The following is a 21,817-nucleotide window of genomic DNA, read 5'->3' as shown; positions in this document are numbered from 1 at the left end:
CGAGGAGGCACAGTAGCAGGTACAGTACAACGTGAGCATGTGCGGTGCCCGGCGGGATGCAGGTACTGAAACGTGTGGTATCAGTTTCTAACAAGGTCCCAAGCGACCCAAACTGTACCAAACTGCCCCAAACGAACCGTGCGTCATACTTTGCGTCACACTCTGCGAATGACCATTGCCAAAGTGCGCCAAGTTCATGTTTGGGGAATTGTTGCGCGGGGGCAGCTTGCTACAAGGGTGGAGCCAAGCGCCAAGGCGTGCCAACCATCTACCCCTTCCTCCTCTCTCCTACCCCACCATGCGGGTTAGGAGAGAAAACAGCTCCATGCAGAGTCCACACCCACGACACGATGAGGGCTATACACCTATACAGCTATATAAGACAGCACGTCGTCGTTCACTCCATCCAGTGCCATTTTATATCCAGGAGAGTTCCCCCTGCATGGAGTCCCTGCATGGAGTCCCTGCATGGGGCGTGGGGCCATGATTACAAGACTGCTGGCGATTGCTGCCGATTCCGAAGGGTATGTATGTATGTATGCGCCTGCAGTAGCAGACATGTCCGTTAGATTAGCATTTCCTGGCGGTGAACCCCCAGCGCATGTGCAGCCATATGGTGGGTTCCTCCTCATGGCTGACTTCGGTTCCAAAGCACAGCGTAGCTCTGGAGGTGGTTATGGGGGTCACTCCCGCCATGGGGGCTGCGGGGGTTGGGGGAGGCAGCAATCAGCAGGATTGCTGCCTCCACTTAAATGGAGGCGGTCCTGTTGCTAGAGGGTACCCAATGATATTTGGCGCCTGCGATGCCAATGCGGCAATCCTGAAAATCAAAAAGCTACTTTTTACCCTTACGTATCCCTTTTCTTTGATTCTATGCACGAAGGGTTCCCCGATAGCTCGTGTGCAGGGACTTGCTGTGTTCCGGCTGGCCGCTGTGTTTTGCATGTCATGCGGTATGCTAGAATACCTATACGCTTCGAGTTGCAATGGTTTATGCTCCGTTACACCGCTTAATTCTTTCCGGATGGCTGAGCAAGGCGAGACAGGAGCCGCGGCGGGGACGAAAGAAAGCCATATGGCTTCAGAATGAATGAAGCGCGACAACATGTTCCACATGGAAGCGGGAACAGCGATCTTCAAGGCACCCATAGATACTACGTAGGACGTGACGTTGGCAGAAATGTGAAAATGCATTCCCGATAAACAATCAGCCATGTATGCAAGTGGCCATGGCCGCATATGTCATAAAGAAAACTGCAAATATTAAACGTTGAAACTGGCGATTGGGGGCACGAAATGCCGTAGCAGTACCATTTGTACGTGCATTTTGGGGGAATAAGTGGGCAAGATTCCTTCCGCACAACCACCAAACTAACTGATCCTCTTTAAGAACATCTATAACTTCTAACGTGAGGTACAAATCTATTGGCTTTGGTGAAAGCCGCCACCATTGAAGGCATCTTCCGCAAGGTTCGGCCGCGTGCGCTGGACTGACTGGAACCACTAACGGTCGTCGGACGGCATATTCCCTTGGCCGGTTGCTGTTATCTGAAGGGCAAGAAGGTGCGGGGCTAAACTTGGCGCCAATTAAGAGATATGGGTCATGCTTTGGGAGTATTTACAGCCAAAACCATGATAATGTGTTCTCGCCATGGGGAGATACATTTTGGATTTGTGAACATAACGATTGGGTAAAGAAGGAGTTCAGGGGCAAACTCCCTTGTATTGGTACACAGAATTGAGGCGCACCGCAAGGACCCCTTTGAATGCCATACTAGAACATCACATGCTAAAGATCGAGTTGGTCCTTAGGTGCTGGTGGTGCCAGCACTTTCAATCCGATTAGCGCCTACTTGGCTGGCTAGCAGGATGGCAACTGAGGCTCAGGCTAGCTTAAAGACGACATGTCCCAGGTTTGATTGCAGTGTAGCTTTATACCCTTCATGCGCTGGGCATTGCAACTTTTACCTTGGCGCACATCTGCTGCCCTGGACGGCATGACACAACGCTGGTTTCCGTCACCCGACAGGGTTTAAATAGTAAACCTTCACGGTATGCTTGTGTTAAAGCATGCACCCATGGCATTGCTCATGTCTGCCAGGGGACACAAGGCACAGCGTCTCACTGCAAACCATCCACTTACGAGACCCGCACCACCGCCCGAAGCTCGCGCGGGAGACCATGGGCTGCGGTCCATCCACTTTTGCTGTCGCGGAGCTTAATCGGTCCCTCAAGACCGTTGACGGGCCGGATGTGCTGCAATCCAAGCTGCAGACCAGTCCATGGCTGCTCAGCGCAACCACGGCTGTGCTGTCCAGCACTGCCGGCACGCCGTTGCACACCGCCTGCGAACGGAAGCAAGTGGAGGTGCGCGCAAGGGATGACATGATGCGGCTGGTGTGGCCCTGCGCGTGGGGGCCGGATGTCGCCCCTCTCCGCCTGCGGGTGAACTCGCGGGAGGTGTCCCGCCGATGGACTGACAGACGGACTGACGGACTGGTTGGCGCCACCCCACCCCACCGCAGGTGGTTCAGCAGATGCTGTCCTTCCTGTCCGGCGCTAGCCTGTCGGTCGTACGCGAGGCGCTGCAGCCGTACTGCCGCCGTAACGACCTGCCGCTGCCCCATTCGGTTGCTGAGGGAGTGCGCATCGCCGTGGGCATGGTGAACTGCAAGGGTGGGTGCGTGTGGGTGGGTGGATGGGGTGCAGCTGGTGGCGGGAGAGGCTCTGGTGCGGTTTCTAACTCGTACGACGGCAGCTCTTTTGTCGCGGACGAGGTGAATGGTTCTCGTACGGGCTGTGCTGCAGCACAGCCATTCCCGCCCGTGCCGTACCCCGCACTTCCCACGGTCGTTTTCCCCCCGATACTTGTCCGCTTGCCTAACTCCGTGCCGGCCCTTTACACATACATACATACGTACATGCATACCTGCACGCAGGCCAGACGCCCCTCATGTGCGCGTGTGCGGCTGGCAGTCCCGAGCTGGTCAAACTGCTAATGGCGCAGGTAGGCAGACTGACTGACAGACAGACATACAGATGGATAGGTGATATGTAGGTGGCTTAGTAACCACATCTTGATGGCCAGGGGCCGGGGGGGATGTGAACAGTGGTTAGTATCGGGGTCATGGCTGGCCCGTCGACCTCGTCACTAGCTCGTCAATATGTCAATTCATATAGTAGTCTTGCGTCCGTAGAATAATGCTACACCCATATTTGTCACCCACGCATACCTAGATGTGCATGCCTAGATGTGCATGGACTGCACTGTGAAATGGCGTTATTCCCCCACGATCGTAACGTGTGGCTGTATGTATGTAGGGAGCTGACCCATGGGCCGGCGACCGTTGCGGCTTCCGCACGGCGCTGCACTATGCCGCCATGTCTGGCAGTGCGCCGTGCATAGAGGCGCTCCTGCAGAACATGGCGGTTCGGGATATGGCGCGACTGGGAGTCAGGTGCGCCACGATGACGATGACCATGATAGAACTGCTGCTGCTGCTGCTGCTGCTGCTAATGATGGTGACTAATGATGGTGACTAATGATGATGATGTCGGATGATGATGATGATGGCGATGATGATGGCGATGATGTGTGGCCCGCCGATGTGGCACTGCCACCGGTGATTCATACGAGGCCCCCCTTCCCGACCCATCATCCACGGCACCTCACACCCGCCCCGCATGCACCCACCCACAGATATGTGGACGTCCGAAGTGTCTGCGGCCTCTCCGCGCTCCATTATGCCGCCTTCTTCGACCACCCCGCCGCGGTGGAGGAGCTGCTGCGCCACGACCCCCACATCAACGCCGCCACGAGCAGCCACAGCTATGACATCTTCGTCTCCTGCGATGCGCTGTCGACCCCGCTGCACTTCGCCGCCTTCAGGGGCAGTGTGGAGGTGGTACGGCAGCTGCTGATGTACCATGTAAGTGTGTATAGAGGAGGCCTGGGGCCACGGGGCCTTCAGGTGGGGCGGGTGAGCAGAGGGGGCGGAGGAGGGAGGGAGGGGACGGTATCGGTGGCGGTGTTGTTTGGGCGCTCGGAGCCAGGATGAGCAACTTCCGGGTCGGAGTCAAGCGGCGGGGAGACGCGGAGGGGCGCCCCTCTACCTGGTAGCCCCTGCAGTACCGCTGTGTGTTAAGAAGCGGAGGGCCCTCCGCACCCACACACCCACCGACACACCCACACACACACCCAGCCACCACTCACCCGTCTTAGTCTCAACCCAGAGAGTCTCATTGTAACCTACACCCGTACCGTATTCTACATCCAAAATCCGGGCCGTGCAACGCGGAGTGTTGCCAACCGTATCACTAACCGCGCAAACGCAAACGCAAACGCAGGTCCAGCGCGTGAGATCCTCCTCGTCACGAAACGCTGCCAGGACGCGGGATCCCCGGCGTTGTGCCAACTACGGTCACCAGTTTCCCTGGCAGGTGGGTGGGCGGGGTGCTGGCTGGCTGCCTGGGTGGGTGGCTGGCTGGCTAGCTGGGTGGCTGGGTGGCTGTGTAAGAGTGCTGTGGTACTGGGGGTGCTGTGAGGGTTGTAGTGGTATGGATGTGAGGGGGGTTGGGGCTTGGTGTTTGTTAGCCAGCAGCAGTACCAGTACCAGTACCAGTACCAGCAGCAGCAGCACCAGTACCAGCAGTACCAGCTGCAGCAGCACCAGTACCAGCAGTACCAGCTGCAGCAGCACCAGTACCAGTACCAGCAGCAGCACCAGTACCAGCACCAGTACCAGCAGCAGCAGCAGTACCAGTACCAGTAGCAGCAGCACCAGTACCAGCAGTACCAGCAGCAGCAGTACCAGCACCAGTACCAGCAGCAGCAGCAGCAGTACCAGTACCAGTACCAGTACCAGCAGCAGCAGCACCAGTACCAGCACCAGTACCAGCAGCAGCAGCAGTACCAGCACCAGTACCAGCAGCAGCAGCAGTACCAGCACCAGTACCATCAGCAGCAGCAGCAGCAGTACCAGCACCAGTACCAGCAGCAGCAGCAGTACCAGTACCAGTACCAGTAGCAGCAGCACCAGTACCAGCAGTACCAGCAGCAGCAGTACCAGCACCAGTACCAGCAGCAGCAGCAGTACCAGCACCAGTACCAGCAGCAGCAGCAGCAGTACCAGTACCAGTACCAGTACCAGTAGCAGCAGCACCAGTACCAGCAGTACCAGCAGCAGCAGCAGTACCAGTACCAGTACCAGTACCAGCAGCAGCAGCAGCACCAGGACCAGCACCAGTACCAGCAGCAGCAGCAGTACCAGCACCAGTACCAGTACCAGCAGCACGTTCTGGGCTGGTGGGGTGCACGGGGGGAATGGGGCTGGGGACGGGGGCGTGACGTTGCGGAGTGGAGTGGAGTGGATCAACGCAGTCTCGTCAGCGCGGGATCACGGTGTCAATGCCACGGAGCCTTGTCTATTGCGTGCACTCCCACAGCGTTCTATCTTTGGATCCAATGTCATGACACAGCCTGATGTGTGATTTTGCAGCTGTTGCTAGCGGCGTATTGCGCGCGAGGCAGTGAAACGGGTGGCCGCCGCGACGTGACTATACCTGTGTGCAGTGCAGTCGTGAAAGCTGCGCAGTGCGCCCCACCACCCAGCCCCATTAAATTTATGCTGCCGGCAGTGTTGCTCCTTTGCTGCGGATGCTGCGGAGGCTGCGGATGCTGCTGATGCTGTCCACCGTCCCTGTCCCGGGTTACTGCTTGCCTGCCACCCTAGTTACCCGGCTTACCCTCGTTCCAAATATACTCATTTCCTCTTCGGCCCCGTTCTCGACCCCGCGCAGATTGCGGCCCATCACCACCCCACACAGCGGGAGCTGGTGACGCTCCTGCACCCCGGCCTACCTGTCGAGGAAGTTCTGGGCCTCGCATCTTCAAGGAGCGACGACGGGTCAGCTGCCTCTCCCTCCTCGCCTTCGCAACTGTCGCTTCTGCCACCCTTCGGGGGCGGCATGGGCGCTCGCACGGGACCTGCCAGTTTGGCGTCCATTGCGGCTGCGGCGCTGCAGACCCGGCTTCTGGGCGAGCTACAGCGACTGCTGCTGCCACCGTCGCCGCCGCGACTGCTACTGCCACAGCAGCACCACCAGCAGCAGGAAGGAGAAACTCCTGGGGAAAGGGAAGCGGGATCTCAGTTACCAAGTATTCCTGCAGCGACAGGTCCGTCACAGGTGCCGACGGCAGTTTTGTGGACTGCCGTTGCCGCCTCCCCTTCGGACCCCGCGCCCGTCACCAATAGCAACGACCGTAACTCCCAAATGCAGCTGGGCACGGTTGTGGTTGGTGGCTCCAGCATGAGGGAAGGTGGTGGAGAAAGGAGAACATTTGAGGAGGCTGTAGCGGAGGAGGAGGAGGAGTCTGAGGAAGTGTTTTGTGGTGTGTGTTTTGTTGAGCGGGAGGCCGTGGCCCCGGCGGGATGCGGTCACGGGCTGTGCGGGCGGTGTGCGGAGCGGATGTGCCGTATGGCGCTGGGGCCGAGCAGCAGCAAGCCGCCGCGACCGCTGCTTTGTCCATTCTGCCGCCGGGAGGTGACGGGGTTTGTGGGGTTGGCGGCGAGGGAGGTACGGCAGAGCGGTTGGGGCCGTTAAGGGCCGGGAGGGTGGCCAGGTGGCTCCTGAGGGCAGCTTCCCAGACCTCGAGAAGTGCAGAAGCTGCATGGCGGAGGCGAGAAGATACATCCAGTTGGTGCTGGTGAGGAGGCGGAGCTTGGTACATGAATATGAATATATGGGGAGGGGATAACATCAAAGGATAACTTATGTATGGCAGTTTGCGATGTTGCTGAACTGAAGCGTATGCTCGAGCAACCAAGGTATAAGCTTGGCAGCAGCAACAACAGCAGCAACAACAGCATCAGTAGCTTTTCAAATGAGTATCATCAACCTCGGTTGTCAACCTGGACAAAGTAGTAGCTTTGTGTGTGTTAAGTTATTTGTTATGCTTGGTTCTCTTAGGCTTTGTTTTCCTTGCGCTTACTTCTTAGTACCATACACATGTTGTTGCCGGGAAGGCGCAGCAGCACGCCTTCCTGCGCTGCTTTATCGTTCGGTGTGATGTGTGTTGTACATCGCGTTCCACTCTCACATTAACCGTTTTGTGTTTTTCTTTCGGTAGCTTTCCGTTTTGTTGAAGTGGATTGCTTGCTTAACTCACTGCTAACGCCACTGCGGTCAAGTGACACCTCTTTTCGGGCGAGGTATGCCAATAAGTGCCTTGTCTTGTCTTGCTTGTGTCTGTGAAGGGAGCGGGTACTGAAGCACTCTCGCAGCATTCGGGCGATGCAATGCTATGCATGACTATGCTATATGCTGTGACGCGACTGATTATTCATGTATTGGCTTATTCCGTTGTTTTGGAGACCTGGGGGTTGCGTTATATATAGAGGGTTGTTGTGCGCGGCATCGCCTGCATGTTACTTATTTTAGACCGAAAACCCTTAGATATTGAAATTTGACGCTAGGATTTTTGACGCAAAGACTCTCTCTCTCTCTCTCCCATACATGTTTTCTTTTGACACGGACTGCAGTGGTGGCGGACGAGACTGGCGAAAGACTGGCAAGGCTGAAAGTGTGGCTGGTGGTGTCACATTGTGGAGGAGGGGGGCAGGGGCAGGAGAACTGAGTAGCGTTGCACCTTCTTGCTCGGACGGGACACTGGTATGCTGCTGCTGTGGCGACCGTCGTATGTAGTGGGCGACCAGCAAAATATTTTAATAATACCAAATGGCGTTGCAGCTGAATACCTGCAAAGACCGTGATCTTCTTTGCAGGAGCGCCTTTTTTGCCGTTCGTGGCTCTATTGGCCCGGGGCCGCCTACAGCTTTAGGAATATGTACGGCTGGGGAGGGGGGTGGATTGCGTGATGGACGATGTGGGTGGGTGACTGACTGCAGTCACACCTGTTCGATACCCGTGATGTAGGTGACGGGAAGGGCGCTGCGAAGATTCTTGGGTTTTATGGCACCCTCTCTCTATATATATATTATATATTGGGGCTCGTCGTGAGGTGGCGATGTTAAGGGGGGGGCCCTAATCATCATCCTGTGTGCTCTCGGTGTGCATTGCGCGGGTCGTCTAGAGATGGCCCTCCGTTAGTCGAAATGTTTTTTCCTTCAACTCCTAGATCGCATTATTGCGACTGGTTTCGGTACCTTTGCTGCAGTGTAGTCTGCTGGTAATGCCAACCTGCGGGCACGTTCAAGCTGTACGTACGGAAACATCCGTTGCGGCTTGCGGCTCGCAACTCGCTGACTGGGCAGGAAGACCTGATGAGCTGGGCAGGCGGTTTTTAGCTTATTGTCGAAAAAATAGATATAGTAATCAGCACATAAGAATATATGTAGGAATAGCAGCTTCGGATTATGATTATGTAGATGGATAACATGCCACGTCTTTGAGGGGCACTGCGTGTGCGATTGCAGCTGAGGCCGTTGGAGGATTCGCTTTCCTTCTGCTCCCCACGGCGAATGTGAATGTATTTTGGGATCCCCCTCTGTAATATCCTGTTCGAGTCTACGAAGAGGGAGAGCGACTCGGGCCGAAGAAGCTCATGACCAAGATCCCGCAGCCTCCAGTTCTTGGCAGCCGAGCTGGATCCAGCACTTAGCAGCTTTCTTTGCGGCTGGATAGTGGATAACTGACAACCGATAACCGGCTAACGGTGCTAACGGTGGGCTTCTGTTGACCCCATGCACACCGGTTGGGAAACGCGCCCACCGCCAGCGACATACTAACACTCTACGGCCTTAAACCGCGGGTCGTCATTTCGGTTTTTGCGGAGTACACGCCCATATGGGAGTGCGCGCTCGGATGTTGAATTCGGTTGAATGTAAGGACGCGGGCGCGCCGCTCCGGGATGACATACTGCTGGACGAACCCCGGGCATATGACCTTTTCGGGCATAGTCCGTGTAATCCATTCTTTGCCGCCCCCCTAGTTTTTACATTTCCTGCTGTCTTGCGTCATGTCCGGAATGTGGCGATGTGTGCATCAGGTCCAGCCTCCCGAACTGGTGCAGCGGCGCCCCACAGAGCGGGGCTTCGTGGCAGAGTCCGACACACTGAAGCGACGAGGCCGGGACGGGACACACGCTTCCTAGGGCAGCTTCTGGGGCCACAGCGCGGTAGGAGTGAGTTTTTTATTCCCGGGAAGTCCCCTGTGGGAATGCCTGCACACTTAGGGGATGTTTCCACTTAGGATTTATACCGCGGATTTAAGGTGTTCAAATCCGCGCACCAATCCTTCGCAAATTCACAGGAGGTTCTGGATTAAGGAACGGATTGCAGTACAACAACTGCCATTCCGTGCATGAAACGCAAAATGAGTACTGCTGGACATTTAAAAGACTATTGCGTATCAACATGCGGGCCTTGCATCGCCTTTGAACGACACCCACGGTGTGGTGCAGCACCCACGGTGGCAGTGCCCACCGATTGATTCGGCATTATGCAGCATAATGCCGAACAAGAAGCGCAAAACTTCTCACAAAATGAGGAACACTTACAGGATTTATCAAAAGGCAACAATTCAAGCTATCAATCCGTTTTTTGATGAGACGGTGTATAACGCGGTAATCCACCGAGCAGCAAACCTTTTTCCACCCAATCTGTGCCTATATAGTAGGAGGGACGATCGCATTTTACAGTGCAGTAATCTAACTACACAGGCGCTCATACAATGGTCGCTTATCCCAGTTTCCATATGCCACGGATTAAGCCCTAATCCGTGACGATAATCCTAAGTGGAAACAACCCCTTAGGGGACTCGGTTTTTAGTGAGGCGTTCTGCATATGTGCTCTTATACACCAGCAAATTGTCAGATGTGTAAATTCGCAATGCGCGGAGGTGGGGTGTGCCACGGACCTGGCCCTGCCCACCCGGGCCCTCCCTGCCTTACAGCCTTAGCAAGCAAGGCTTCCATGAGCATGAGCTTCGTCGGCCACAAAGGCAGCAGGCTAAGCTGTCTAACGGTATGCTAAAACGATGAAGTAACTTAAAAACTCAGAAGGCCGGCCTTGGAAGCCCCAAACTTGCCCGCTCCAGAACCAGGTTCCAGAGGACCACTTGACGTCTAGCACGAGAATATAGCATAAAGCGGTATTCGCTTCCCGCAGCGCAATCTCCGATCAACTATGTTAAGTGGGGGGATTGCGTTGCCGCGGACCAGTCTTGAGTTGGATGTTCGACATTGCCCTGAGCATTCATTAGCCCGCACACGAGCCTCGTCCCGAGGATGCGGTGCAATTAAATTTCTTGTAAAAAATTAAAATAAATCTTTATGCATAAGCTGAGCTCTTATAACCGCAGCTAGCATATAGTATCGCTTACGCTGCGGGACGATTGAACCTGATTGAACTAGCTCGATACGGCGCCCGAGCCGCAGCACCGCTGAGACGGCACCTCAAATACCTTTAACCTTCCAAAACAGCAAAGCATAAGGTAACATGTGAGAAATTTCTTAAGGTTTGAAACATCTAACACGTTGAATATCGCAAAGCCTTGTTGGCCAGCGGCCGGCGAGGCGCGGAGGCCCAGCCAAATGTGCTGTCAAACGGAGTGGAGTTAAATGTTTTGATTGGAAGAATCATATTTATCCTGGAACATTTTTTGGCCCTGCGTCTACGGATTACTTTCTCCCCCAGCACTCGCAGGCGAAAGCTGCCGGTAGAAGAGCGACCGGCTCAGCATTAATGGGGTAACCACGTTAAGTACCCCCCACAATCTCATCCGCGTCCCTGGCGATCCTGTGCAGCCATGTCCATGGCCAATCCGTGACAGTGCTCCTAGATGGAGAGGTCCATGCGTGAATATGAGCGCTCACGGCTACGGAAACCGCCAAAGACTTGATAAGATATATAGCACATCCAATGTCGATGAATAAAAGCTTTGTTTGTTGGCAGTGGGTGCGTCGCCGGCAATGGCATATGTTGGGAATGATGTCCGAGTCCACCGTAGCACACAGTGCAGCCTTTTTCCTGCCTTGAGGTGCCTGCCGCTACTGAATCAACATATAATAACGCGGAATGTCACATTTGAGGACTCCAGGAAAATGTCTGTGCCTTGTGCATCAACTACCTCGCAAGGCTGTTGCCAAACTGTGCGCAACCCGACAAGCTCGGCAAGCCTTGGCAGTTACAATATGCATAGCTGAGATGATTATTGAGACTAATTAATCGTGCCTTTGTCATATTAGTAAATGTATGCCAGAGGCATCGCTCAGTTTTGCCGTGCGCTTGCAAGTCTGACTGCTGAGTAAACCATCTTTCACAAAGAAAATCTGTTTCGAAAACTTGGTGGAGATAAACCTGCTGAAGCGAAAACCGGACGAAAACTTATGAAAACCCATGATGGGCCCAGCTGACCTGCGCTACTGTCGCAGGCGGCGGAGGGAACAGAATATGGTACATAATGTTTTGCTTAAAGCTGTGGATGCAACTAAACAATAAACAAAATTGATATTCAAATAGATATCAATTCATCAGCGTTTGCTCTTTCCAATCGTCTTCCAGTCGTCATATTTGTTGCTCGGTTAGCAACAGGACAGAGGTTAGCAACACAGTTTCAATCCTCACACCGCCATGGACGGATCCAAGTACTCGGCCTATGCAGGTTCCGACCTTTGCAGGTGGGCTTTGTTTCCACTGTTATAACGCCAAGTGGCCGTCATGCTGCAGACCGGTTTTACCGCCGCGCGGACGACAAACCCAGGGCTCTCGACTCCCAATTAGAGCTGCTGTCTATATCCCTGATAATCTATGTGCTGAAAACAAGCGCATGTAAAGAAAACAGACGTCGCAGGTGCCACAGATGCATGTGGTCGTCTTCCATTATACCACGCACCGTTTTGAAGAGAGCGTCTTCTTTTCCAAGTTTATCATGGATTGCTCTCCCTGATTGCTGCTCATGTGTCCCACATGGCTTCATGTCCGCAGGACCGTTGGAATGATGCCTTCCCAGCGGCCCTTGTGGACTCCACCTCCCATCAACATAAACAGCATAAGCAGCTACAGCAGCAGCAGTAGCAGCAGGATGATGCGACCAACGAGCGGCTACAACCCTGACCTCGGTTATCAGTACTACCTCCTACAACAGCGGCAGCAGACGCAGAAGCTGTTGCAGCAGCAGCAGCAGACGCAGAGGCTATTGCAACAGCAGCAGCAGCAGCAGAAGCAGAAGCTATTGCAGCAGCAGCAGCAGGAGCAACAACAGTGCAAGAAACTGGCCGATGCTCCCTTTGTTAACGGAGTCGGTAACATGGACGCACTTCAGCACGGTGAGTACCTTTACACCGGAACTGGGTGCCCGTACAGACCGGGCATGCATTCAGAGACGCCGTACATATCCCTTACGTTTGCATCCGTACCTCACACGCCATATGTACTTAGGGTTTCATCATCACCGCTCTTACCTACCCACAACCTACTTGGTCTTTACCTGGCCCGTTATTAGTAGCGATTGAAAGTATCAGCAACAGCAGCAGCTGGCCCTGCAGCACTGCTCCCAAGCGACAACCCCCGCCCCCTTCACCACCACGACACCGCCACCGCCGTCATCGGGGGGAAAATGACGGATTGCATCCATTGACTGCCATTGACTGCTCTCCCCCCGGTTGGCGGCATCCGCCAGTAGTGCCCCAAAAAGCAAAACCCTAAATCCGAACCCACAACCGGCCCGTCCTTGGACGCCATGGCCCACATCGCATCATGGCGCATTCAGGTTCGCAAACAGCAACGGCAACGGCAACCGCAACCGCAACCGCAACGGCAACCGCAACGGAAACCCCAACAATGAAGGCAACTCGCGCCGCCGCGGATCAGCAGCATGTAGCTTCGGAGCCTCAGCCGCCGCCGCCACCGCTATCGCCACCGCCACCGCGGTCCGAGGCGTCCGCGCAGTCTTCAGACGCGACCAGGAAGAGAGCGCGGGAAGGAGCCGACGCCGCCTCTGAGGACCAACAACCCCAATTGAAGCGACCAACCCCGCAGCAGCCGCAGCCACAGCCGCAGCCACAGCCACAGCCACAATTAGGTGCGTGGATGTGGGTCAAGGACTTTTTGAATCTTACCGGAAAGCACCAGCAGTACCAGCAGTACCAGCAGCAGTACCAGCAGCAGTACCAGCAGCAGTACCAGCAACAACAGCAGCAACAGCAACAACAGCAACAGCAACAGCAACAGCACGAGAACAAGTCGCCGGTCCGGGAGACGGCTCCGGAGGTGAGGGCAGCCGCGAAGTGCCCACCGGTAGCTCCGGCTGCAGAAATCAAGAACGCCAAGTCGGTCTTTCGGGACTCACCGGTGGACCGCAACACGGTTCCTGGTGTCGCTGCCCCGCTAAGAGGAAACAGCGCCGCACCTGCACCGACATCAGCAGACCCTTCGAGAAGCCAACAGCCCCCTAAGCCTGCTTCTGGTGCTGCCGGTGCTGCTGCTGGTACTGGTGCTGCTTCTGGTACCGGTGCTGCTGGTGCTGGTACCGGTGCTGCTGGTGCTGGTACCGGTGCTGCTGGTGCTGGTACCGGTGCTGCTGGTGCTGGTACCGGTGCGGCGCCGAGGAGAACTGGGAAACGTGAGGATCAGGGGACGGGGAAGATGGGCGACGAGGAGGGCGGTTCGCTGGCGGATCTGACACCAAAAGTCCGGGAGGACTTGGAGAACATGCGGCGGTTGCTCCGGGCCAAGGATAGGCGAATCAAGCAGCTAGAGAGGACGAGGACGCGGCAGGAGAACGAAAAAGAATCCTTACAGAAGCGCTACCAGGAGGAGGAGGAGCAGTGGCCAATCCTGGACGAATCCCAGCGGGCAAAAGAGCAGAAATTGAGGGAGCAATTGGATCTTGAGAGGGCTGTACGGTCGAAGCTGGAGCAGGATATTGAGGCGGCCAGGGCCCAGCTGTTGGCCAAGGAGAAGGCGGAACAGGAGCTCATTAAGGCGGCGTTTGATTGGGAGTATAAATTCCGGCGCATGGTCAGGCCGCCGCCTCAACACGCCCCAGCAGCACCAACAGCAGCACCAACAGCAGCAGCAGTAGCAGCAGCAGCCGCAGCAGCACGCGCAGCAGCAGCAACAACAGCAGCAACAGCAGCACCAACAACAGCAACAAAAGCAGTGGGGAAGTGAATCGCGCGCGGAGGAACAGACGGACGTAGAGCCGCGCGCCCCCCCCTTGCGCTGTGTTTCGGCCCCCGGTGCTCTCGTCCTTTCTCGGGACGAGCCGCCCCCCACAGTGTAACACCCCAACAACAGCAGCAGCACCACCACCACCAACAGCAACAGCAGCCAACTCACTCACTTCCGCGTGTATCTCTGCAGATCTGGCAGCTCAGAAGGCGAGAAACCGAAAGCGTCCTTGCGCCTTATCCTCTAGTAGTTCGATCGTTTCCGCCGCCTCGAGTCGCTTCAAGGAAGGGCCCGATATGTGTAGTGTTTGAGACTGTCGTGTGCCTGCACTGCCGTGCGACTGCCGGGCTAACTGGGAATTTGGGGGGTTGGAAAAGCAATGTGAGTAGCAAAAAGGCTGCGCGCTGTGGTTTTGGAGCGCCCGCGGCACTTATCCAACGAGGGTGGGCGAAATGGAGGCGCACTCAGAAGGAAGATGGGGCGGATGGATTGGACGTTTGCCTGGCACGTACTTAAGCCTGGGTGTGTGTGGATGCAGCGGTGCTCGTTATGTTGTGACGGTTTGGTGGGAGAAGAATAGCCACACGGAAAGAGGGCGCAGGGCTACCCCTACCTCTCCGCCATCGCCATCGCCATCACCACCACCAAGGGGGGGGGGCGCTGCGATGAGAACATTCGGTAATGAGCGTCGTTTGGAGGAGGGGGGGGGCGGGGGGGGGTAAGTTGATGGGTTTCGAGCCGCGGGGCATGGGGGGGGGAACCACCGGGTACGGCATGTCCCCCTGCCCACGTATATGATATAACTAGGTATAATGTGTGGTGGTGAAAATTCCCGGGAGCAGCGGATCTGGGGGCAGCCGGGGGGGGAGGTCAACATGCACCTCTGAGATGCTGGAGTTCGACGGTTTGGTCGCCGCCAGGCGGTTGGTCGTTGGCTATATCAGCAACCCCCGTACGGCCATACGACGACAAAATGTAGCAGCTATGTGGCTGCGAGCCGTCAATCCAGGTTCCGTGCTTACACCGTGCGGGGGGACCGCTAGAAGAGGTACGGTTAGGCTGCTGCTGCTGCTGCTGCTGCTGCTGGCAACCCGGTAGGACAGGAGGCGACTGCCATTATTGCGGGATACCGATGTGGTGCATGCCAATCGTAGTGGGGGTGGGGGTGGGGGTGGGGCCAAAGGCAGTTATGAGCTGACAGTTGTGGACCATGTCATGAGGTGTGTATTGATGGATGTACGGCAGTGGGTTGCATTATTCCAATACTATACTAGTATTACGGGGACCCCCCGATACTGATAAGCCTGATGTATATCTGTTGGACATACCTAATAATTAATTTCAACCGCGTTTTTCGGTGGGTATTCCCCGATGGTCTGCAACTCGGCCTTTTACTTGGGTGCCGTACGCATGGCCGTGTGTGTTTGTGGGGATAGCTGTATACAGCGGAACGAATGCTGTCAGGCGGATCCGCGGTTACCTCCCCCCTTCTGTGGCCACATCATTGTCGTTCTCGGTGGCCATGCACGCATGGGAGTGCCTCAGTACCTCAACTATGCCTGTGCGGGGGTGCAACATGCCGTGCAGCGGCTTTAGTATGCACGAATGCCTCTGGCAAGGTGCGTGCAGCCCTCTCCCCCTTTCCCTTTCCCTGGGAACTGTGACCCACGCCTGCATGAGTGCATCCCATAAATCGCATATGAGCGCTTAGCCGTGTTTATTGCCACACGCACATGACTAATCTTACCCTTGATTCTTTTTTTAGGAGTGCTGTCGTGATCGCCTGCTGCGGAGGAGTGCTGCAGATACGTGTATCACATCAAGTAATCGCACGCACGCGCACGTGCGGCTTGTGCCCACACATGCCCCCACATACGGGCTTCGCTTGCTGCCAAGTGTACGCGCGCAATAGGCGGAATACGTGTTTCGAATGCAAAAAACGTGAAGTAATGAACTGAAGGTACCAAACGATTGGCGGCACTCGATTCGTTTGGTTCTTGGCTTGCCGAATTTGTTACCCACCATCGCCTTCACAACTTTGAGATACCATGTATACTAGAGGAATTATACGGGCATGGTGCCCGTATCCGTCCGTAACGCTGATCACACTTTCTGTCTGTCTGTCTGTCTGTAGCAACGAATGCGGAGTATGTTAACTGCTGTACTGCTGCATGGCGCGATAATGATCCCCCCTTGTACGTTAATTTGCGTCCCCGTTTGCGAGTTGTGTCAACGAACTTTTGGAAGCAGGGCGACGGGCTATGTTCGGTCTTAGTAATCGGTTGGATGAGAACAGGGTGTGGGCTCCTGCCGTTCGGCTTCAAGCGTTCGACACCCAGGTCCGTTCGGTTCTCTGTTATGGTGCTGAGGTCTGGGGTCCTGATAGGATTGTCTCCGTCCTGCGGCTAGGTAAAGGTGTTTTACCCGCTGGTAAGTCATATTTTGATTTGGCTTTGGAAGATGGTATGGTCCAGGTCCAGCGTGACTTCTGTTTACGTTGTGCTGGGCTCAAGCAGGTACCTTACAAGCTGTTGTACAGGGAGCTGTCTCAGTTGCCTTTGCAGTACTTTTGGTTACGCCTTGCGTTGTGTTTCTGGAATAAGATAGTCAAGTCCCGTGGGTCGGTCTATCATGACGTGTTAGTAGATGATCTCCGTCTGGCTCTTCTGTCTGATCTCAAAGTGGATTGCTGGTCGTCTAAAGTGCTCATCATTTTGCGTTGGTTGGGCCATGAGTGGCCGGCGTGTGACTCCGTTTCTCAGAAGGTAGATGTATACTCGTCTCAGTTGATTCGAGTGGGTGAGGTTCTGGAGAGGTTATCTGCGTTCCTTTTAAGTGACTGGGATCAGTTCAGCCAAGGGGGTGATCCGCGTGTGTTCCAAGGTAAAGGGGTTTCGCTTTGCAGGTATCATAACTGGATGGGCTCCCCTTCACCAGCAAGAGAGGGCTCCGATCCCACAGGCTATTTGCGTGTTTATTTGCCGGCCAACCAGTTGCGTATGGTTGCCAAATTCCGTCTTTGTTGTTGGCCTTTGGAGGTCAACAAAGGACACCATAGGCCGAGAGAGTGCCGTACGTGTCAGGTCTGTACGTCGGGTAAGGTTGAGGATGAATACCATGTGCTCATGGAGTGTGAGGCGTATACTGAGTTGCGTAATAGGTTTCTGATTAACGTTGAAGATACTGATATGCGCAAGGTATTTCTTAATACCAATCCGAGGAAAATCGCTACTTTCCTTACTGAGGTTTTTGATGAGCGTCAACAGCGTGCTCTGGAGCCTCACGGCTCGTGAGGGCACCCGCCGCGTCGGCGGCGGAAATACTGTAACCACAATACAATACAATTATTTGGGGGGCTCGTGCTCGTGCTCGTGCAATGTAAGGGTGCGTGGTGGTGGACACAGGATACAATAGCAGTTAGTGCGCCATGTGATGACGCCGTGCAACCCGACGGGGAAGGCCTCCTTTCAAATACATCTATGAGATCTCAGTTCTTGGATTCCGGCTCCGTCATGTAACATCTCTCCCATTGTCACTGTTTGTTGCTGTTGTTGTTGACAGGGTGTTGACGGTAGCCGGCTGTTGCTGCTGCTGCTGCTGCTGCACCTACACACACCGCTCCAGCCGCACTGACCGACAAAGAAATTTTGATGCATTACGGGCAGCCTTGCTTGACACGCACCTATAGCCGTACAGTGCGTATAGTATATAAAGCATATATAACCTTGCAGCTCTCCCGTATTCTTACTGCTGTCTCACTCTTCGTAACACCACCAATGTGGGTCCGCGTCCCCGCTTGATCCCGTACGATGCCTTTAAAAAAGGCATCATAGGGGCAGTTAGGTCAAAACATAACTTTATCCTCCGATGTCTGACTTAGAAATGTCCGATGTCAGTATGTCTGTATGTGTGTTTGTATTTATCACCACCTTACACCCCCTGCTCTTGCTTTTTCGCCTTCTGCCTTCCGTAGTTTTACGTACATACAGACAATAAGACATGCATACCGTCCGCGACACCTGGCCCAGACGAGGTGCCGCCCTGGAGCGATGCTAACCGATTTCTTGCCAGCGCGCTGCTCGCAATTCCAGCACAACCGTCTTTTTCTCTTAAACACCAGCAATTTGGTAGGGTTGGCGAACGTGAAGAAACTCGACCCGAACAAAGTCGAGTTTGTCATGTCAACGGTATAGCATTCCTTCAAGCCACAAAGAACACAGTAGTTCAAATAGTAATGATATTAATGCGCTTACTATAGGGAGAAATATTTGCTTCGGTCTTGCATGTGCGATAGCGACACATACACGCCGGTGCAACACACCGCAAAGCCCTTCCCCCACGGCCGGAACCCCACTCCCCGGAGCCCCCTTCCCCCGGGGGTGGGGACGTTGCTTGCCAAGATATAGCTCCTCCCGACACACTAGCACACGTCATACCTGCAGCAACACGAGGACCATGTGCGCGTAAAGTACTTCAAGTGTCGACAATGGAGTCGGCAAATGGAGGGCCCTCCGACACCAGAAGTCCTCGTTTGCCAGGGTGGCGGCACCTCGTCTGGGCCAGGTGTCCGCGCGGGCGTGCAGAAGACATACATGTATACGGCAGGTGGCCGGCAGAGGTTAAGGCCTAACTTCGGAGTGTCCGTGTTCAGATCCGCTTGCCGACTCCTTGGTGTGTGAGGGGTGATGAATTGGGAAATGGACCCCCATATTGTGGACGGTGTTGGACGTGATTATAACAATTTGCGACCTGACCAGGAACTAAGTTGAGGCGCCGTTTAACCGCTAGATTTGGTTGGATGCTGGTGGTGAGTTGCTGAAACCAACGAATACATTCTGAAGTCGGATGGGGTGAATGGATTAGGGTGCCCCTCTCGCAGGGGAGAGCAGGGAACTGCCTTGGGAAAGGGGGCCGCTGGTGAAGCTATACCACCCTGTAACAACATGCATACGGCATAAGTGGCTGGCCCACGCTGAAACCGCCATGCTCCAACGTTTGCATCAGGTGCTTATACGTTTCTGGTTAGGCTGTTGGGAGTTAGAGATTAACCGACCTAACGGCCGTGAGCGCACAGCGCGCACCTGCAGGCTTTGTGACTGTGGGGCGGTTGCAGAGGAGATGCATGTTTTTGTGGAATGCCCGGCGTACGCAAGAACACAGGCTAAGTATGAACGTGACCTCGCGTTTCCGAGGGCGGCGCGACATGCGCACGATGATTATGACCGAGGCCCCACCCCTGGCACTAGCCAGGTTCCTCTCGGAAGTCTAGGAGACCCGGCACGTTGCTCTAAGGCGCGTCACCCCTTGAAGCGGACGAGGGAGAACGATGATGGTCCACCATGTAACCGCACAAAAGATGATTTACCGTCCATGGCCCTTCCCCCGGCTTTTACGGACACCGCACAAGTGCTTGTGTGAAACTTGTAACTTGTAACTTGCATACAGACATACGTACACGCACCATTCGGTGCGGTGCTCTCATCTGCCACGCCACCGTCTGCTACTGCTGACCACTGCTGACCTCTACTGCTACTGCTGTTGCTGTTCTGTTTTTCTACTCCCGTCCACATGTCTATCCGGTTGCCCATCCCGGCAGAATCCTAATTAGGCATCACTTCCCAGCATGATACATACAGCCAATCTAGCCGAAGACATCATGCCGAACATTTATAATATATATGTGCACCCCTTAAAACGACCAAGACCTTGAAGCACCACCACCAGACCCCAACCAGGTTTCTTCAAATCATCATGCCGTACTATACATCATCTGCAATATCCCTAAGTATCCACATCATAAGGTAAGTCCCCTAAGTCCGCCTCTCCCCACCNCCCCACCCAACCCCCCAGTCATGACACATCTTGTTCGCATTTCCCCGCTGCTTCCCCCTCCCCTCCCCCAACACATACACACACGCACTAAACACCACTACCACCACACCCTAGATCGATGTGAGGACCGCTATCGATTCCGGCCGAGAGGCGGCAAACCCACATAGCCGCCGCCGCGACCCGTGGGTCCTCCACTCACATTGCCCCCTCCCCCTCCCCCACAGCCACCGCCTGCCTCCCCCCCGCCTGCCCTGTCCGCCGCAAATGCCGCTACATGCGCCCCCACATGCGCCGTCACGTTAAAATTAGGCAGCGGCAACTGATCAAGAAGCTCCGCCTCCGTCACCACCACCATGCCGCCGCCGCCGCCGCTGTAGTACCCCTTATCCACCAACAGACTCTCGAGCACACCAGAAAGCTGCTCGTAAGTCAGGTGGCCATCCGAAGACAATCCCGCCACCACCACCACGCCACCACCACCGCCAGCGGCGCCGGCGGCAGCTACCGCCGTGCCACTGCCGACCGCCACAGCGCCTGTGGCAGCGGTAGCGGCGGTGGTGGTGGTGGTAGCTGTGGTGGTGGTGGTGGTGTCTCCATCCCCCGGGGCCAGCGGCACGGACCCGAAGTCTATGGGTCGCCCTGCCGCGTCAGCCACCAGGTCTGAGGCCCCCGCCAGCAGCTTGGCGAGAGAGATCTTCACGGAGGCCGCGTTGGAGCCTTTTCGGGGCATTAGAACGTGTATGTGTGTGTGGAGGGGGGAAGGTATGTGTGAAACGGGGGGGAGAGAGGTCGGGTGAAATAAGCACGGATATGGACGGGAAGCGGCACTAGACGAGGAGGGTGTCTGGGAGGAGCAGGGCGCCCAGGGGAGCATGTGTGTATGTGTGTGTATGTGTGTGTATGTGTGTGTATGTGTGTGTATGTGCGTGTATGTGTGTGTATGTGTGTCTGTGTGTGTCTGTGTGTGTATGTGCGTGTATGTGTGTGTATGTGTGTATGTGTGTGTATGTGTGTGTATGTGTGTGTATGTGTGTGTATGTGTGTGTATGTGTGTGTATGTGTGTGTATGTGTGTGTATGTGTGTGTATGTGTGCGTATGTGTGTGTATGTGTGTGTATGTGTGTGTATGTGTGTGTATGTGTGTATGTGTGTGTATGTGTGTGTATGTGTGTGTATGTGTGTACGCGTGTGTGTGTATGCATGTGCGAGAGAGAAAAAAAGGGGAGGGGGATGAGAGGGGTGGTTGGGGCGTCAGGGTGGTAGTGGCGGCGACTGGGGGGTGAATCTGACCCAACCGAGGGGCAATGCTGTCGGAGGCCACGCATGTCTATGTATACGCGCACACATACATTCATACCTGAAAACACATACATACATACATACATACATACATACATACATACATACATACATACATACATACATACATACATACATACATACATACATACATACATACATACATACATACATACATACATACATATACATACATGATACATATACATACATACGCGCACACACATGCACACGCACCCTGCGCGAAGAGATGTCTCCGAAAGGACTCGACCGCTCTCCGCCGGTGATCTCGAGCCAGACCCGGAGGCAGCTGCTCCACCCACATCACCTTACAAGGAGGGAGGGGGGTGAGGCGGCGTGGTGGCGATGGCGATGGCGATGGCGATTGTGATGAATGAGGTAGGGTGGAACAGGAAAATGGGGCGGCAGGTGGGGTAGGAGGGGTAGGAGGGGTAGGAGGGGTAGGAGGGGTAGCAGGGGTAGGAGGGGTAGGAGGGGTAGGAGGGAAAAGACAAATAACGGACAGCTGAAAAAAGGGGGGGAGGATTTGGGAC

The 21,817-nt window shown here is 55.1% G+C and overlaps 3 protein-coding genes across 3 annotated transcripts in view; 2 read left to right on the top strand and 1 right to left on the bottom strand.

Moving 5' to 3' along the window:
- Positions 1–613: 613 nt before the first annotated feature.
- VOLCADRAFT_99615 (uncharacterized protein) lies at positions 614–9,112 on the top strand (the record flags this gene model as incomplete). Its single annotated transcript, XM_002958315.1, has 12 exons — positions 614–616; positions 1,555–1,563; positions 2,167–2,367; positions 2,526–2,676; positions 2,940–3,007; positions 3,322–3,458; positions 3,701–3,929; positions 4,348–4,440; positions 5,827–5,906; positions 6,025–6,175; positions 6,280–6,576; positions 9,008–9,112. 12 exons carry the CDS (start codon positions 614–616, stop codon positions 9,110–9,112), a joined length of 1,524 nt encoding a protein of 507 aa, XP_002958361.1.
- Positions 9,113–13,604: 4,492 nt separating this feature from the next.
- Positions 13,605–19,401, top strand: VOLCADRAFT_99614 (uncharacterized protein; the record flags this gene model as incomplete). Its single annotated transcript, XM_002958314.1, has 9 exons — positions 13,605–13,979; positions 14,325–14,513; positions 15,231–15,352; positions 15,720–15,751; positions 16,267–16,471; positions 17,378–17,516; positions 18,106–18,165; positions 18,575–18,737; positions 19,220–19,401. 9 exons carry the CDS (start codon positions 13,605–13,607, stop codon positions 19,399–19,401), a joined length of 1,467 nt encoding a protein of 488 aa, XP_002958360.1.
- A 693-nt stretch (positions 19,402–20,094) lies between these two features.
- VOLCADRAFT_99613 (uncharacterized protein) overlaps positions 20,095–21,817 on the bottom strand; it is a gene marked incomplete at both ends in the record, with an annotated part of 13,734 nt that continues 12,011 nt past the window's right edge. The window contains 2 exons of the mRNA XM_002958299.1: positions 20,095–20,681; positions 21,501–21,591. Of these exons, the coding sequence (XP_002958345.1) occupies positions 20,095–20,681; positions 21,501–21,591 (678 nt within the window). The remainder of the gene's footprint in view (positions 20,682–21,500; positions 21,592–21,817) is intronic.

The sequence above is a fragment of the Volvox carteri genome, assembly GCF_000143455.1.
Source record: "Volvox carteri f. nagariensis unplaced genomic scaffold VOLCAscaffold_91, whole genome shotgun sequence".
NCBI classification, from domain to species: domain Eukaryota; kingdom Viridiplantae; phylum Chlorophyta; class Chlorophyceae; order Chlamydomonadales; family Volvocaceae; genus Volvox; species Volvox carteri.
Note: the sequence above shows the minus strand (reverse complement) of the source record. Positions and strands in the feature narration are given on the sequence as shown.